The following is an 18,932-nucleotide window of genomic DNA, read 5'->3' on the forward strand; positions in this document are numbered from 1 at the left end:
CTGAGGGCCGTGTACTCGGGCCTGGATGGATACATGAGACAGCAAGCCTTGAGTGGCTAGTTCAGCTCAGGGAAAGCACAGAATGTGAAGAAAGAAGTGGTAAGGCATATCTGGACAGTTTGCCAGAAGTCAGATCACAAAGGTCTCATATAAGATCCTGAAGGAGTATGAGATTATACTGGAGCCTGTGGGAAGCAACAAAAAAGAAGGAATGTGACCGCAGTTATACTATGTGATGAAAAAACCTGTTTGCTCAGAGTATCATGGGTGAGCCAGGGCAGGGGAGACTGGGGGTCAGCAGCTACTGAAGTGATCCAGGAGAAGTGAAGATGAGGCCCTGAGCTGATGGAGTGACAGAGGCATAGATTAGGAATTGACACAATAGAGGCATTGAGGGAGAGGGATTCATCTGGGAAAAACCCTAAATTGGAGGGGGAGTGGGGAGAGAAAGGTAATGTCATTCTCCAAGATGGGAAATATAGAAAATGAGAAAGATAAGCTTGATTTTGGTATTGTGTTTGGAATGCCAACGAGACATCTAATTGGTCAGTGGGCAATTGGATTCAAAGATCAAGTGCTGAGGGGACATATTTGGGCTGGAAATACAGATCAGCCAGTTGTACTACAAGTCTCTTCACTTACCTGTCTCAGGTTGGCAAAAGCTGACCACCTTCTCTGGTGCACCTTTCATGAATGCCAGACGGTTACCCCCCATCTCTTGGACAATGACTGTCATCCTCTGCAGTGCTGATGAGAATGGGAACTGATGCAAGATCGCAATTCCTTCCACGGGGACCTGGTTGAGGGATGGGGAAGTGAGAGGGCACACCAACACACCTTCTAGCTACTGGGAATTAACTACTCCCCGCTCAGTCCTTGTTTTAGCAAATAAAGGAAACAAGATCTCCTCAATTTTCATATGTGGAATTCAAAGAAGGCACATCTGTGACCTTTAGAAATTGTGGGCCCGAAGGGACTTTCTGTTTGAGGTGGGTGCTGTGGGGTGCATGACCTGGAGGCTTACCTGGCTGGCTGTTTTGCAGGGTTTAACTATCATAGCATCTGCCGGCACTCCCTTGATGTGGAAATCGTCCCCAGAAATAGCCATTTCCTATTTCACAAATGAGATACTTTATTGTAGAGATTTATTTCTTATTTATCCTCTGATACTATTCTCAAACCCTCCCCTTGAGAAAAATCCTTAGATCCTCTCAATGTATGCTCAGTGTCTCCTCTCTTAGCTGGATGGAGGTGAATCAGTCTTATCTTGCCACGGAGAAAAATAATACATTGAAAATGCTGTGAAACTCAAAGGGCAGACGCCTTTGAATTATTCATGAAATTTATCCTGCTTTCTCTGTTGGAATGTGCTGTATAAAGGGTTCAGTCTCCATTTCTAAAGAGCTAAACTTGCAAATAGTGAGCATGAATAGCCAGACTTACCGTGTGTGAGGCAAGCGCCTTACTGTCTTTCTTTACCTGGAGTTCACTTCTGTTCCTGCTCTTCCTTCTCTATCTAATTTGGACTGATGGTCCTCAGGGTGAGTCATGGCAGGGACTATTGATGTATATGGTTGATGTTCAGTAAACACCCAGTAATTGCTATAATAATGACCCTACATTATAGTCAAAAGAACCTTTCACTCAAAGATGTCAAAATACTTTGTAATTGTCTCAATGAGTGGCTGAGAAAATCTCAGAGAGGAAATTGCAATTCTTTCTTCAAGATTCAAACACAGTCAAACTCAGAAAAAAATGGAGGCTTGGCAAAGTCACATCAGCCGGCTACAGAACTGTGCCCTGCTAAAGTCGAAAGGTACCCTGAAGACTGTCTCCTTCAGTGGAGCCCAGAGCTGTACCAAGCTGCAAGCAGTGGAGGTGGGATGTGGCTACGTAGGTAGGTTTGTATGTTCCCGAAACTTTTTACCTTCATTCCCCATCTTCTCGGTCCAGAGTAACTCCAACTATTTGTTTTTTCTAAGGTGATTCTCAATAAGGTTTCCTTTTAAGAAAAGATTCCAGCTTTTTTGTTTCATTTCATGTGAACAGTGCTGGTCTATTTCGGTTCCCTCATTTTAAGGTCTTAGTAGCCAAGCCTCAACAAGAGAGATGGCTTTACAGGGTCGAGAGTTCAATCAGAACAGAGCCAAAACCGAACCAGGAGAGTCAGATTCCTCTTCCTGTATGACACCACTTGTTCTTAAATCTATTTCAAAGTCTCAACAAAAGCTCTTGTGTTTTCCTTTTTATTATTTTCAGTTTTAGAAACAAAATCAGTACAAAATCAATGAGAATAAAACTCCTGGTAATAATGAGTTATCCTGAGCACAGAGGATAGTGATGTTTCCTAATCCTCATGTTCTAGAAAACTTTGAAACCAGACATTGTTCATATTACAATCTGAAGATTTGGAAAATAGTTATATAACAATTATAATTATATTCATATTATCAAACCTGTAACATGTGCCAGGCACAGTATCAGGAATATTTTTAGTGTCTTATTCCATTTAATCCTCACAATAACCCTACAATGGAGATACAATGTACAGAGGAAGAAACCAGACTTGGACTGGTTTGCCTCTCACTGCTGTATGTACTCCCTGTCGGAGACTTCATCTTTTATAAGTTTTGAATAGCAGTGATAAAACCTGTGTTGCTCTGGCATTGAAAAAGCTTCTTAGATTCTCAGCAGACCAGAGACTTACCCAAGTGGTGGCTTCAAACATTTTGAGGTCCAAAGGGTCTCCCTGGATGGTCTCATCGAGAAGTATCAGAGAGTGGCAGCTAGCCATGGCTGCACACAGTGGGCCCCATGGCAAAGCCTTGCCAGAGGCAAAGCTGTGGACTTCCTGGAAGCTGAAAGAGATAAGGGAAAGGACTTCAGTCCTATTCCTCCATGCAAAAATAGAGCTTCTGGAGGTGACTATCTTTGTAAAAGTAATTTAATATACTTTGTTACTTTACGTACCCACTCTCCAACACCCTCCCCTTCAAATTAATAGTGCTTCATTCAGCCTTCATCTCTACATGAGTTCAACGGGTATGAGAAAGATTTCTGAGGTTTGTCAAGCTCCCTCTTCCCTCTTTTCCTTATGCTTTCTCTGGTGCTGATTTAATACCAGAGGTATGGAAGGAACTAGAAGTATAGTCCAACTACCAGACCACTTTATTTCCACTCTGTGAGTCAGAACAGCCTCACTTGTGCTATGGCTATTTGAGTACATCAGCTCCTTCAATCAATCCTTCAGGGCGAGGCTGTGTCTTCTGTACGTCTCTCCTCAACATATTTAATATTTGGTCAAAATTAGACAGTCAACAAATATGAGTGAATAAATGAATGAATTCATGCTGGAAATCTGAAAGACCATAATGGTAAAGAAATAAATCTTAAAAAAATATTTTTCAAAAGGACACTGCGACCCCCTTCTCTATCCTGGCACCTAGTGTCAACATTGCAGCCATCATCACCATCATTTCTTATAGAAGTGGCTTCGCTTAAAATCTACTGAGATACTACTCAAGTGTCACAAGCACAGTGCTTTCATTAATTCAGGGTTGAAATCATAAAGTTTAGCCTCTGGCCCATTAGAGTCCTCAGCAACCTTGTTGTCAGTTCTTTCTTAAATGTATAGCATAGGAGATGGTTCACAAAGCAGCACATCTCAGGAGGACTTCTGATAGCAGAAGGTGCTTCCTGCATCAAGGCAATATCTGTTTCTTGGAGCCAGTTAGATTCTATTTGTTCTCCCTCGTCCACATGTCAACTTTTGTGGACCAGCTCAGCTATACCTCCTCTTACCCACCCATCCTCTGGGATTACATACGAACCTCTAGCTATGCCTTCGATGTGTAGTTTTCAGACCACTCATCTTTCTGGCTACTCTTTCTTTAAAAAGTATTTTTTTCATCATAGTTTGTCTTAAAATGTGGTCTCTAGGATCAGACTTTTATTTCTCATGATATGGACACTGCATTTAAATCCTGCCTTAGGTTGCTCTAGCCTTTTGTTCTTGAAAGCATTCACATCACAGTGTTATCTCATAATTCATCCATATTTGAGCCTGGCTTTTATTGACCCTGTTGATCATATTTATTACATATATCAAAGGATAGAGTCATCTTAGTGATTCACAATGTGTCCCTGGTATTTTAGTGAACATCTAAAAGGAAGAGGTCATCAGCAGTGCAATTAACACAGAAGCTTAAGCTCACAGCTAAAAGCAAACGCGGACCAGGGAAAAAGTACTTATTTTTAAGATGGCACATGCAGTCATCTGTATGTAGTTCTAAATACGTAATTCTGAGTTCCTGAGGATTGGGCCAGACTCAGGTCTGCACAGCAAAGAAACAGAACTCTGTTATCCCTATCCTTGTATTTTTATTTGAATGCTTATGATTTATCAAGCTCAGGTAGCCCAGGTATTGTTCCCATGGTTCTTGAAGTATCTGGCACATTGGGCTGGTCCTTTTTTGAAAAGATAAGAATAACTAGAGATGAGTTCATCTTTTATGAAAAGATATTTAATAGCCGATAATTCAGGTGCTGACTTCTTATCATTGAATCTATTTTCTTTCATATTGTGAATTAAATTCAGCAACTTTTTAAATTTTTCCAATTGTTCTTATAATCATTTGAAGACAACTTTGACCTTTTTGAAGAAAAACAGGAGGGAAGAGTGGTGGGCCTAATTAATCAATAACCCAAATATTATATCAAGTGCTTCTACTTAAATTTGACAAGTTACTTTTAGAAATAGAAAGTTTGGTGAATAAGTTGATGTCAGTTCAATAAGTAGAAGAACATTCAAAAGACAAAACATATTTAGTTCACTTTAGATGAACAAATATTTACTGTGCATCGACTGTGTGTGTGCCTGGTACGTTGCTACAGCATTAGGGACACAAATAGAAATAATAAAAAGACTGTTCTCAAAATGCTGTTCAGATATTTGAATGAATATATTATACTTTTTGTAGATGTTGAAAGAAAAAAATATTAATGAGACCAGATATATATCCAAATCTCTATTCAATGGAAAAATGAAGAGAATTTTAGAAAGTTTAAAATTTTTAAAAGCCTTCTTTTGTAGACTGAAGTGGTTTGAAACACCAGGATTAATTTTTTTTAACCCAGGAAATAGACTTCTTTTTAAATATGTTATAATCATGTTTTAGAATGAAAATGCATTAAGCACCTGTAATTAAAATATTTTATGAATAAATTGTATGTCATTTGTATAATGCAGAGGAACTACAATACATCTTTTATGAACGAAATTCTTTGTGTTTTAGTTTGTGCGAGAGGAAAATATCTCCATTAAAAAAAATGTCCAATGTTTTCTGGTCTGATCACGCTGGAGATTGCAGTGGAGAGGAAAAGCAGGCAGAGAAGTAAACTCAGCCAGGCCACAAGAGGGCCAAGAGAGGGATGTGCAAATACTCACTACCGTGAAGCTGAAAACTGCCCAAACTGAGGACTTTGCAACAGCCAAAAAGTGGAGTTCAAAGAACTAGAATACCAAGGAAATGTACACTGGCTCCAGTTCCACAGATGTTCCTTTTACCAAAAGTCAGTGTACACAGGTGAGAACAGTGTCCTTCCTCTAGCGTACTGAAAGACTTCGGATTGTGCCAGGAATAATGTTGCCTCCCTGAAGGACAGGTCCTGGTGTTGTCCGAAGTGGGTACACTGAGCCAGCCTCAGGCCTCTAACTAATATAGTGGCTGCGAATTACATTTTAGCAAGGATTTGAATGCAGTGTGGAAACATCCCCTTCACTTCCTGGGTTTCTGAATGGCATGGAACAGGGCGGGGGGTGGCGAAAACACACATTTTAATACAGAGTATTAGCAGAAGTATTCAAGAGTAGAAATTAAATGAAACTACTGTAGCAACCCCTGCTAAGCCAAAGCTAAAATGTCTCCATTATTAGTTTTCATGAGCAAACACAGAGTTCTGGAAAAAGAGAAACTGTGTCTAGTCCAAAGTACTGTAGACAAAAAGAAAAAAAAAAAAAAAAAGGAGTGGTCTACAGAAAGTAACCTCATAAAGTGATCTGATCATAAATTCCTAACTGGGCTGGGCATGATGAGAAGCAACACCCTAGGCATATAACTTCTTTACTAAAAGATTTATATTTGCCTTAAGCAAGCTCTGTCCATTGTTTTTGTGCAACTAGGTTAACACTCCTTCTAAATAAATGTAAATACCTTCAAGGGAGCACATTGTCGTGTTAACTATTCTATAATCCAATCCCCACCTTGCTTTCTCCCACCTCTGCGTACTCTTCCCTATGTTCCCTCCTTAATTTTATATGCATAAAAGAAGTTGCAAAATTGTTATTCTCTGGAGCATTTGATATCTTGCTTTCTGTCAGTTCTCAGTTTGGGCTCAAAGAAACTCATAAAAATTCTGTACAGGTTTGGACATTTCTGTAGACAGTACTCACCCATTCTTATCGCAGGGCACGACTCCCCAGAGATCCAAGCCATCCCTTGTTAAGGTGCCTGTCTAAATAGAAAGGAGCATTCGGTTCGCTCTGAAGATCTCACTTCCCATTGTAAAGATCGATAACATTTTAATAGGAAAACATACGTTATAAAATTTTATCGAGATCAGCACTTCAAGCAAGGACATAGTAAGGCGGGTATCTGGAGTCCCTGGGGAAGATCTGATGAGCTCATACCAGTTGTATGACATGGCGGCACTTAATCTCTTTGTACATTAGTGTTCGCAGTGATAAAAGGAAGAAAACCATATCTCCCTTATATATTTCAGAGGCTTGTTTTGAGGACCTAAGGGCAGACTAAATGGATGGGAAAATCCTTGGTAAACCTGTAAAAACTATAAAATAGGTGAGTTTCCGTTTTTATAGAAGCTAAAAGTATGTCATCAGAAATAAGTAATGGGTGTAGAGTTCTTTACTGTTCTAAAGAAATGGTTTGCTCTGTGTGTGACACATATTTGGTTAAAAAGTGCTTGTTGGTATTTCTCACTGCAGTATAATGATGAAGAACTAGGACTGGTAAAAACACCCAGCTGTGTGACCTAGGCAAATTATTTAACTCCTCTAATCCTGGGAGCCCTTATCTGTAACATGGTTATAATCATACAAGGTTGTTGTAAAGATGAAACGAGATAATACAAATAATGCGCTTAATTTAATATCTGGCATAGACTAGGAACTGATAATAATGATAATTACTTATAATTATTATTTATTTTACATTCAAATTCTTGTCACAATTATCTCTCTCACCCTGCTTCTTTTTCCAAGCCCAAGGATGAAATGATCTCATAAATAAAATGTCCTTCCTTATGATTCTAGTTTGATCACAATACAGTATTGAAATGTTGGCAAGAGCCATGTGAGCCTTCTGTTCTTGGTGGATGAATCTGATATTCCAAAATACAGCTCTGATCTCATCAATTCTCTGCTATCAAAATTCTTCAATGTACTGTTTAATGGATACGGATTTTATGTTTGGGAAGATGAAAACAGTTCTGGAGCTGGATGGTGGTGATGGTTACACGACAATGTGAATATACTTAAATCACTTAAAATGGTCAAAATGATAAATTTTATGTTATGTATATTTTACTATAATGAAAAATTTTTTGAAAAGCAACAATAAAAAATAAAAATAAAATCCTTCGGTGGCTTCCCATTGCCTAAAGAGTATGTAAAAATTTTTTAGCCGGATATTTAAGGTCTACGAACACCTCTTCCATTACTAATGTCCTGCTCTGGCCAAAACCACACTTTGTTGCTGTCTTGTCTCTATGCCTTTGCCTTGTTTAACTGCCAGCGATGCCCTTATATTGCACATATGTTTTTAAATTTTCTTTATATTGTGATGTTTTGACATTTTAAAAAACCTTCCCAACTGGAGACCCACTGCCTCTTCAGGGCTAGCCGGTTCTTGGAGATAGCAAGGGACTCAGCCCAAAGCATGCCTCTGATATGCAAACTGACCAGGGGGGCACCACACCTTCTCTATCTGGCCATACTCCGGGGAAACAATATTCTTCTCTGCCTTGATCATCCCAGGGCCAGAAAAAGACAACTAGAAACCATCCTTATAGCCTGAAGCTCATCAGAATCATTCAAATCATCCACAATCATCAGCCATTTACTCTGCCTTGTCTTGTCTTTCCTGCAGAAACCTCAATAAAGGCTATGGCCTAAGCATTTCCCTCTCCTGGTTTTCTTCCTGATCAAAACTTGGCATTCCTCTGTGGCCCTGCATGGTGAGCTGTGCCTCTTCTTTGTAGAAGGACTGTAAATCGCATTAAATTTTTCTTTTAACAGTCACCTGTTAACAGTCACCTCGCTCTATCAGTCGCCTTTTTAGATTAAGACCCAGGCACAAAACGGCCTTTTATTTCTATCTTATCCTGTCACAGCTCCCACCTTCACCCCAATATATATGTTTACAGACTGAAAAAATACATTCAGGAGCAGGTCGATTAAAAGGCTGGTTGGGAGTATATAGCATGTAACCAAGGATAATTTTAAGCAATACACCGCAGATGAAAAAATATATCATAGTTTGATTGAGGCTTTATTGTAATCAAGTCTCATAGCAGGGCATGCCTAAATCTCTTCCTTTTTTCATTCATTCATTCATTCATTCATTCATTCATTCAATAAAGACTTATTGAGCCCTGACTATGCCAGGCAATATTCTTAACGTTAAGGGTATGCAGTAACCATAATAACAGATTGAAATTTTGTTCTTTGTATAAGGGTTTTGGCATTTTAATTAATTGTGTTTTAGGGACTATTGGAGCTGGCAGGACCCTAAAAGATTCACCCTTCTCTACTCTCCCTTCTCTAAACCCTGGAATCTGAGAGCTCAAGAGACATATCCCATATATCACACAGCCAACTAGATATAAAACGAAGTCAGGTATTTATATTCTATGTTTTCTGCCTTACATGAGTATAAAGCACCTGTATATGATGACAATGATGATAAAAATGGGGATGAGAATGAGTATGAAACGCACATACCTTGTCAAAGCAGACAAGGTTTAATTGTCCACATACATTGATTCTCTGAGGACTGATGCAAAAGATGCCTCTCTTCTTCAGCCTCCTCTGGGCATAGATAATGCCTGTGGTCAGGGCAGCAGGTAGAGCAGGAGGAACTGCAATTGTGATGACATCCAGGGCCTTTTTTACCACCTCCTCAGGAGACTCCTGGAAGATACATCACTCTTTCACTGTTACGAATAAATAAGTCACAAACAGCATCATGCATACGACTTTTTCCTTCTTTTTATTTAGTTCTTTAGGTCAAGTTCTTAGAAATGATATGAGCAGATTAAATATGGGTCAAAGGGTATAAACATGTTTATAGCTCTCAATACATTTTGCCAAAGTGCAATGAAAAGGATTGTAACAATTCATACATTACCAGCAGAGAACAGTGTACCAAGTTTGCCATGTACCCTCACCAGCATTTGGTATCAGGATTTTAATTAAAATTTCTTATTGCATACCTATAGATATATCTCAGACTGAAAATAAAAAAAAAATAGTGTAGGTAAAAGTGTGTAAGAGTAGAGGCATGTTGAGATCTCAATAAATAAACTGTTTTATCCCTCTAGATCTAACTGTTATTATGGAACTGGTGATCAGTTGCTTATATTGGAAAGCTGGGTATATACAGGCAAGTTTCAGGGTCTGGCTTTGTCTTCTAGTTTTGTAAACTACACTCAAGATTAAGATCAACACAGAGTATAAAATATATATACATATAGATGAGTGTATGTGTGCATGAAATAAAGGAACAAAAACAGCTTACCCCACTGAGCATGTAGACACACAAAGTATAGATCATCCCAATGGTGGCTGTCCCTACGAGGCACAGGAGGAACCTAATGGCATCCCTGTAGAGCTTAAAATTCATCGGCTTGGGATAGAGAATGGATCTCACGAGGTCCCCCTTTGCAGTGTTGATTCCTGAAGCAGCAAACACACACCCCATCCTTTCAAGATGACAAACCCTACACCACTGGTGCTCTTCTAAACCTCAACATTACCTTTGTTTTCTCTAGAGATATTAAAATGGTATTTAAAGCCAAATACAATTAAAGGATAATTGGGAAAATATCTAAGTGTTAGAATGGAAATATCTTAGCTATTTCAGAGCCCATTACTCTTTGGTTTTCCTTCCCTCTACTTTTAATTCCAGTGCATCCCAGAGATAGAAAAGCACTCTACTGGAGGCAGAGCACAACTTTTCCAAATCCTGCTTCATTTTAAGGAAATGTCATGAGTGTGTACACACATACAGACACACACAGACACAGACATGCACACACACAGAAGTCACTTGAATTTAAACTAAATGGCCCAGTAAATGCTTATGGGCTCAGTTTCTAATACTTTTCAGTATGGAGTTTTCGGTTTCTATTTTTGCCTAGAAAGAACTTGGGTTTTGGGATTAAAAGACCTGAATTTTAAATCCGGTTCTTTCAGTTACTGGCTGTATGATTTGCTAAAGTTCACTCAAATTGTGTGGGCCCTAGTCTATTAATGTACAAGGGAAGGACAGTAGCCATCTTTTATTCTGCTGGTATGATACGTGCAAATAGTTTATAAGTGACAGAACACATAAATAGTATTACTGTCATCAATATTATTATTTTTAAAAAATGTATGCCATAATCCAATACACATTTAAAGTATACAGAGTTAATAAATTTGATTTGTTATCTTAAGACTGCTCCTTACCTTAAATTACCTAACTTTAAGACACTAGACAAAATGAACAAAAGCATTTCATTGAAATAACAAAACGAAGGAAGAGATGCTAACTAACCAGTCTGCAGTACCACTGCTCTCGCAGTCCCGGAGCAAGAGCCCTTGGTCTGGATAACCTCCGTTCCACAGAAGAGGACGTGCCGTTTGTAATCTGCTTCACTCTGTGTTTTCCAGGGCACAGAGCTATTCATCTTGGGTAATGGAGTTTTAGTGACTGGAATACTTTCTCCTACAGAAAACAAATATCTCATTTTTTGAGGTGGGATGACTTCATTCATTTAAATCATGGGTACGCTCACTCATCATATGGTAGGCATTTGCTGTTAGCCTGCCACGTGTCAGGAACAATCCTAGGTATTGGGGATACAATGAGAAACGTAGTTCTCGTTTTGAAGAGGTCCATAGTCCAGAGACGTACATAGACATGTAAACAAAAAAGTGTAACACTATATTACCAATACTGTGAGTGCTATAAAGTCAAACATGCTAAAATAGGCTGAAAACAACCACGTGGGGAATAGCAAGTTGTGCTGTCTAGAATGTGGCCTGTTGGAAATAAAAGGCCATGGGAGCTATGCTGGAGCCAAACCATGGAGGGCCCTAAGTGCACATGTTTTAGCGTTTAAATATTTTCTATGGGTGCAAGTGGCACAAGGGGGATGGGAGAACGTTTAACTGTTTTATTCAGGAGAGTATATCATATTTATGTATAAAAGAGTATACTCTGGTGAAGTCGGAAGCTCGACATCCCATTGGAAACTGATCACAAGAGTCCCTGTTGGAGAAGATGAAGTCTGAACTATGGCATCTGGCACTGGGAGTAGAACGGAGGTGCTAAATTTGAGAAATAAGATAGTAAAAAGCCACAAAACTGTGAGATAGAACCGCACCTGTCAGCATGCCTTCATCTACCACACAGCTGCCATCAATCAGAATGGCATCACATGGCATTTGCACTTTGTTCCCCGTTAAAATTAATAAATCTCCAGGGACCAGGAAACGTGATTCCAGCTCTTGGACTCCAGCTGAAAGTGTTAGAAAACAAGGTTGAGTCAGTTTTTTCCCCATAAAACACAGTCCAATAGCCACCTAAATTGAAAATCAATGAAAAAGCAAACAGTGCACAGCATTGATTCAAAATCCAGAAACAATGAGGAAAAAAAGTAATAAATTCAATTACAAAAAAAATAATAAAAAAAACTGTGTGACAAAAAATAAATAACCAAAGGAAAAACTAATGCTAAGATTAGAAAACATGTTTAAAACTTACATTATAAACAAGAGATTAATATTCCTAATATATAGTTAATAAAAAAGAGATGTTTAGCAAATGACCTTATAAAAAGATTGCTAGATGTTAATAGATAGTTCACATACCCACACCCACACATGCGTACACAACTTGCAAGTGGCATGTTAAACACCTAAAAAGATGTTCATTCTTATTCGTGATAAGAAAAATAAAAATTTCTTCCTTCTTTCTTTCCTGCTTTCTTGCCTTCTTTTACTTCTTACCTTCCTTATTCAGTCTGAAAGCTATAAGGAGTTAAGCAAGATAGTCACTTATGCAGGAGCCTGGGTGAGGTAGGAATGAGGGTGGTAGCCTGCTGTGTATATCAGAGCCTAAGAAGGATGGACAGATGTAGAACCGGGCTGGGTGCAGGGTTTCAGAGCCCAAGGAAGGAGAGAAGGGCACCCATGGTGGCAGTGGCCTGGTTTAGAATGTTGGAGTCCGAGCAGGATAAAAAGGTGAAAGGTGCCTATATGGGAGTGGGGTCAGGGTAAGAGGGGGGCATGAGCAGTGATGAATGATGGGTTACATCCAGGCAAGACTGATACAATAAGTAGGTATAATGAGGCTAGTGAGAGTCAGATTTCTTATTGAAGAAAGGAAGTTACAGGTATAGATAAAAATAAAACTAGAATGCACTCATTGGTATTGGATTAGAATTAGAGACAACATGTAAACTGATAGTTTTCAATAAACAGATAGACAAATAATATAGACGTAAATATATGTGTATATATATATATATAAAAGAATGTATATATGTATAAAAGAATGTGTGTGTGTATACATATATATATACGCACACATATGTGCATGTGTGTATATGTTTGTTTGTCTGTTTTTTTATACATATATTCTCTAATTCTCTTCTTTGAGAAAGCCTGGGAACAGAGTAACCCCAACAAAAATGTGCATATCCAGTGTTCAAATTTTGATTTCTATATTTCATTTCCCCCCAGAAAAGAATCAGAGTTCCTAAAGAAATAGTGGTTAAATGGCTGGGCCAAATAAAGTACAATATAAGCTAGAATATTCAGCTGTGCCATTAAGGAAGTGTCCAAAGAATGATGGGAAAAAATCAAGAAGATATCAAAACCAGCTTAAAAGTCTCTTGCTGCATAAATCTATAACAAATTGAACATCATAGTAAATAATGATAATAATGAACTATAACTCATCAAATAAAATAAGAATTCATGAGTCCATGATATAAGTAAATGAATAAATATATGAGGAGAAAAGATAGCTTGTCTTTATGGTAAAATAGTGATTCATTAATGTAGAAGAAAAGATAAAATTAGAAAATCACCATTTGGCAACTATCAAAACAGAAATTAATCTAGCCAAGAAATAGTGGATACTAAAACCAGTGGGTGAACTTTTAATGAGGATGATTTATTTATATAGTCTCAAAGTATCTCTTAACAAAATAACTACTAATTACAAGAGAAAAAGTAAATTTACAATGGAGAAACCTGGCAGGCACCATTTAATTAAGTAATTCAAGTTGACATCACCAGTAATAGGACAAATTTAAATTATGTACCACTAGAGAGGAGGCAGTGAGAACACAGACACATTTGTGTGGTATTTGAGCCAAAAATGCATAACCTGAATTTAACTATGAGGGAACATTACACGAATTCGAATTGAGAAACACTCTATAAAATAATTAGAGTCAAAAGAGGTGAGGTCATGCAAGCCAGCAAAAGATCGAAGATCAAAGAGACATGGCAAATAACAGAATGGTATGATCCCAGGTACTTGCCTATAAAAAACATGTTTAAGACAATCGGTAAAATATGAATGGGTCGGAGCATTAGTTGGTATTAATATATCAGTATCTACTTCTTGATATTAATGTTTGCACTGTCATTTATATAGAATACCCTTGTCTTTAAGAGATGTCCACTAAAGTATATGGGGATTATGGAGCCACATATCAGCAACTTATTCTCAATGGCTCAGGAAAAAAAGTTATTTGACCTATTTGTGTAACAACTGCGTAAGTTTTAAATTATCTTCTTAAAACAAAAAAAGGAAGAAAAGACAAATATACATGAGATAACTTGCTCACTTATCTGAATAGAAAAATATGAAGGTTTGTCAGCATATCCTGTTGACAAGGCCATGAGGAAACAGATACTTTCACACATTTCTGGTGCAAATGCAAACAAGTACAGTGTCAAAGGAAAGAAATTTAGAAATATCTACATTTCAAAAGTGCAAATGCATTTATTCTTTAACTCAGCAATTTTACTTTTCAAAATCTATACCAAAGATAGACTAGCAAAAATGTGAAAAGACATGTGAACAAGTTTTTTTTTAAAATTATAGCACCATTTTTAAAAATATTTTTTAAATCCTTCAATAGAAAACTGATTGACTATATAATGCTCCTTTCATGCAAGATAGTACTATATGGCTGAAATAATAAATAAAGAATATCTATATATCCTGCTATGAAATGACCCTTATATGTAGAGTATATGAAGCATACACACCAAAAAATATTAGTTAAGTGTGTACTTATACTCCTGTTATCTTAAAAAAAAGAATATTAATGTATACTCTATTATGCAAATATACAACATAGCTATGAATATTATATATAATTTTTATTTTTTAAATGTAAGAATAAATCACAAACAAAGAAAAATAACTATAGAGAGAATGAGTACACAAGGTAGAGAGAAGAGGGAGAGAAATTAGAATTACCTGAACGTCTCTGTCTTACAAATTCAATATTCAAACCAGGTACATATTTTATATAATATTTACATAAACCAATACAAAAATATATTTCAAAGCTAACATTAAAGTCTAAAGTAAAATGAATGAGATCCTGTTGTTGGTAACCATACACAGAACTACTCTGGGTGATCTTAAAACATGTTTTTTTCCTTAAGTATAGTTTGACTATATATTCCTAATGGTACATCATAAACAGGAAAAGAACTATGAAAAAAATTTTAAATTGTTGTTAGGAATCATATTGTTGCTGGGTGTGTTGGTTCGTTATTCTGAAATTATCATGTATAACAGGATAAAACAAATCAGTAATTTATTGCTGTCATTGAGAACTGGGACTTTTGGTAGGGATAAAGGAGAGATAGAAGTACAATCAACAAAGTTAAGTAAAAAGCTCATAGTTTTAAGCTTGAATTGGAAATGTCAGTATAACCTTGTCAAGTACTTTATTTTAAAAATGTTATTTCCCAGGCGTATCTTCTGAAAAGGCCTAGAATCAATTAGTAACACCACAGACGTGAGCACTCCATTTTATGATTGATGGCTCTAAGTACTGTATCAAAGAGCTCTTTGGAAAAAAAGGTATTTGCCTCAGTTTGGAGAAGGAACTGTCCAAGATGAGTTTGGATACCTTGCCATACCAGAAAGCATTAAAACATTCAAAGACTGTTGGGGTCATGTCAAAAGAGCCCAGAAGCCAACCCGAAGAGGCTCTGAAAGGCTGAAGATGGGACAACATGAGCAAGAATAAGAATAAAAATTGCAATGAATAGAAATGTACCAACCATGTTTAACATTATACATCCATAATTACATTTAAAAAATATTTTGGAAAATGCTAGAGGATCAATCCATTATTTCAAAAGCTGGTACTTCAAAGGAAATAATTTGATTCTTTTATTCTTTCTTAAACAAACTGAATCTCAAGATAATGAAATAGTTGAGAAGGGGTATTTCTATTTACAGAAATATTCCACTTCATATCTGAAGATGGTATGATAGAAGTAGAAATTCGAAATTTCTAATGAAATAATAAATTTAGGTCATGAGCATTTATGTCTGCTAATATCACATACAAAAAAAGACAATCGGATATTATGTACCTCTCATTAGAAATACACAATACCAACTAACAAGTATTCTTGCCAAAATTTAAGTCTCAGATCTAACTACCGATTTTTGAAAACTGAAAGGAATAGAAATTACGTTAAACAACTCCTTGAGTATACAATTATTATCATCTGAACTATGGAAACCACAGGATGAACCATTTACTTTCTTCAACAAAAATTTGCAAGGAAAAAATAAGATACAGGGGAGGAGATGTGTCAATTTAAAAAAACTTGAATGGTATAATAAAATAAACTTGAGACAGCAACCAATTGCAGTATTTGGAGTTTATTTGGATCCTGATTTGAAAATTTGTATATTATATACCATATGTATCATAAGTATATATGTACATACATACATATACGCACTCACATATACACACTCACATACACACACTAGTGATTTAGTTGATAAATTTTTAACACTGCCTGGATAGTTGATGATTTTTTAAATTATGAGGTTTTTTTAATTTTTGAATGCGAAAAAGGAAATAAAAAGGAGTCTTTATTTTTTAGATATATACTGAAATGTATTTTAATATAATGCTATGGCATCTGGAATACTTCCAAAATAATCCAAAGTAAGGGAGGAAGTATAACAAGTGCAAAAAAAGATTCGATGAGTTGATAATCATTAAATCTGGGTGATAGTTACATGGGATTTAATTATTGTATTCTCTCCATTATTGTATATGTTTGAAATGTTTCATCATAAAAAGTTAAGACAAAAAGATGACTAGAACATTTATAAAAACTGAAAATTCACTTTCAGCTAAGATGTAACAAAAAGGATCAGATTTATCTTTCCATCTGAAACAACCAAAAGCCATACAAAATATAGGAAACAATGGGTTTTAGACACTGAATATAAGCAACAAAAAAAAATGGGGAATAAATGAAAGTGTCCTACAGTTGCTCAGCTTACTGCCTTTAGAGATTTTTCAGGCCAGTATGGAGGGCGGGGGAACCCCAATAAAGTCCAGAGGACTCCCTGAGTTCCCAGAGATGAAAGAGTCTGTGGAGATTAAGGTGGCTTGAGTTCACAGAACAGAGTACTGGAGAGAAGACAACTGCCCAGAAGTAGAGCCACAAAGATCAGTAGAGCCCCCTCCCCCCTTTAGTACTGAACAGCCTAATAATCAGCACATGCATATGAGGGAACTATTAGCAAATAAACAATTGGACAGTTACATTCAAAAATATCATTTACAATAGCATCGAACTATGAAATATTTAGGAGTAATTGGAGAAAGAATGTAAAAGACTCATACATTGAAACCTGCAAAACATTACTAAAAGAAATCAATGAAGACCTAAATACATGAAGAAATATATTATATATGTATGGGTCACGAGACCCAAATTTGTTAATGCCAATTTTCTACAAAATTCCAATCAAAATCTCAGCATGCTTTTTGGTAGAAATTGACAAGTTGATTCTAAAAGTCATATGGAAATGCACAGGGCCCCAAATTGCCAAAACAACACTGAAAAAGAAGAACAAAGCTGGAGGACTAACATTATTTTATTTCAAGACTAGTTATAAAACTACATTGTGTGGCATTGGTATAAACACAGGCAAATAGATCAGTAGAATAGAATGGAGAGGCCAGAAATGGATCCACCCACATATAGATAACTGATTTTTGACAAAGCTGCAAAGGCAATTCAGTGGAAAAAGAATATTTTTTTTTTCAACAAATGGAATTAAAACATTTGGAAGATCTGTTTCAAAAAAAATGCACACACCTAAAACTTCTAGAAGATAATGTAGGAAATCTTGATAGCTTTGGATTAGACAAAGATGTCTTAGATATGATACAAAAAGCATGATCTACAAAGAAAAAATTGATAAGCTGGCCTGTAACAAAGGTAAAAACATCTGCCCTTTGAAAGATATTGTAAGGAGAATGAAAAGATGTTATAGACTGAGAGAAAATATTTGCAAATTATATCTGATAAAGGACTTGTATCTAGGATATAGAAAGAACTCTAAAAATTTAATAATAATCTAATAAGGAAGAGATTTGAACAGACACTACACCAGAGAAGATATAGAAATAACAAATAAGCACTTGAAAATATGTTCAATGCCATTACTCATTAGAAAAGTGCAAATTAAACCAACAATGAGTTATAACCATACATCTGTTAAAATGGCTAAAGTTAAAAAGATGGACATGTTGAATGTTGACAAAAATGTGGAGCCACTGGAGCTTTCATACACTGCTGGTGTGAACGTAAAATGGAAATAGTTGGCCATTCTTTAAGAGTTAAACATTTTTCTATCACATGATCCAGCCATCCCACAGTTAGGTATTTTCCCATAAGAAATGAAAGTGATGTCCATACAAAGACGGGAATCCCACAGTGGTGTTATTTATAATAGTCAAAAACTGAAAATGACCCAAGTTTTCATCAACAGGTGAATGGACGGACAAATCCATTCAAAGTGGATAGATTTCAAAAGTTTATAAACTTCGACATATTATAAAAGACAAAAAAAACACACACACACTGTGCAATACCATTTATACAAAATTCTAAACATACACACGTGTTACCTGAGGATGGGGATGAGTAGGAAAAATTAAGAGAGAAGATTGCAAACAGGCACAAAGCAACTATTGAGGGTAATTTTCATTATCTTTATCTCAGAGATAATTTCACAGGTGTGTACATATGTCAAAACTATCAAATTGCATACTTTAAATACATTTTGTTTATTCTATGACAATTTTACCTCAATAAAGTTTTTTTTAAGGTGAAAAGATCTCACATTTCTCATCTCTAAGTAAATCCACAGGGAAGGATGCAAATGAAGATGAGAGTACGATTAGGAACAATTAGAAATACAATTTTAAATCCTTTTCTGATTCCATATGGACAATACATAAGTCTAAAATAATGAGACTTACCTTTTCTCTCACATACAGAGACTGTAATGTTATTATGTGACTCAACTAGATGGTGGAGTTTTACAGATTGCTGAAAAAGAAGA

At 36.4% G+C, this 18,932-nt stretch overlaps 1 protein-coding gene across 2 annotated transcripts in view; it reads right to left on the bottom strand.

Moving 5' to 3' along the window:
• Positions 1-18,932, bottom strand: part of ATP13A4 (ATPase 13A4) — a 115,222-nt gene that overhangs the window by 42,372 nt on the left and 53,918 nt on the right. For both annotated transcript variants that reach the window (XM_016136346.2, XM_016136347.2), the window contains 9 exons: positions 18,850-18,919; positions 11,668-11,802; positions 10,836-11,006; positions 9,816-9,973; positions 9,020-9,208; positions 6,452-6,513; positions 2,708-2,858; positions 1,025-1,111; positions 643-796 (listed from right to left, as the gene is read on the bottom strand). In XM_016136346.2, coding sequence (XP_015991832.2) covers positions 643-796; positions 1,025-1,111; positions 2,708-2,858; positions 6,452-6,513; positions 9,020-9,208; positions 9,816-9,973; positions 10,836-11,006; positions 11,668-11,802; positions 18,850-18,919 — 1,177 coding nt within the window. The remainder of the gene's footprint in view (positions 1-642; positions 797-1,024; positions 1,112-2,707; positions 2,859-6,451; positions 6,514-9,019; positions 9,209-9,815; positions 9,974-10,835; positions 11,007-11,667; positions 11,803-18,849; positions 18,920-18,932) is intronic.

Source organism: Rousettus aegyptiacus, unplaced genomic scaffold (genome assembly GCF_014176215.1).
Source record: "Rousettus aegyptiacus isolate mRouAeg1 unplaced genomic scaffold, mRouAeg1.p scaffold_m13_p_4, whole genome shotgun sequence".
NCBI classification, from domain to species: Eukaryota; Metazoa; Chordata; class Mammalia; order Chiroptera; family Pteropodidae; genus Rousettus; species Rousettus aegyptiacus.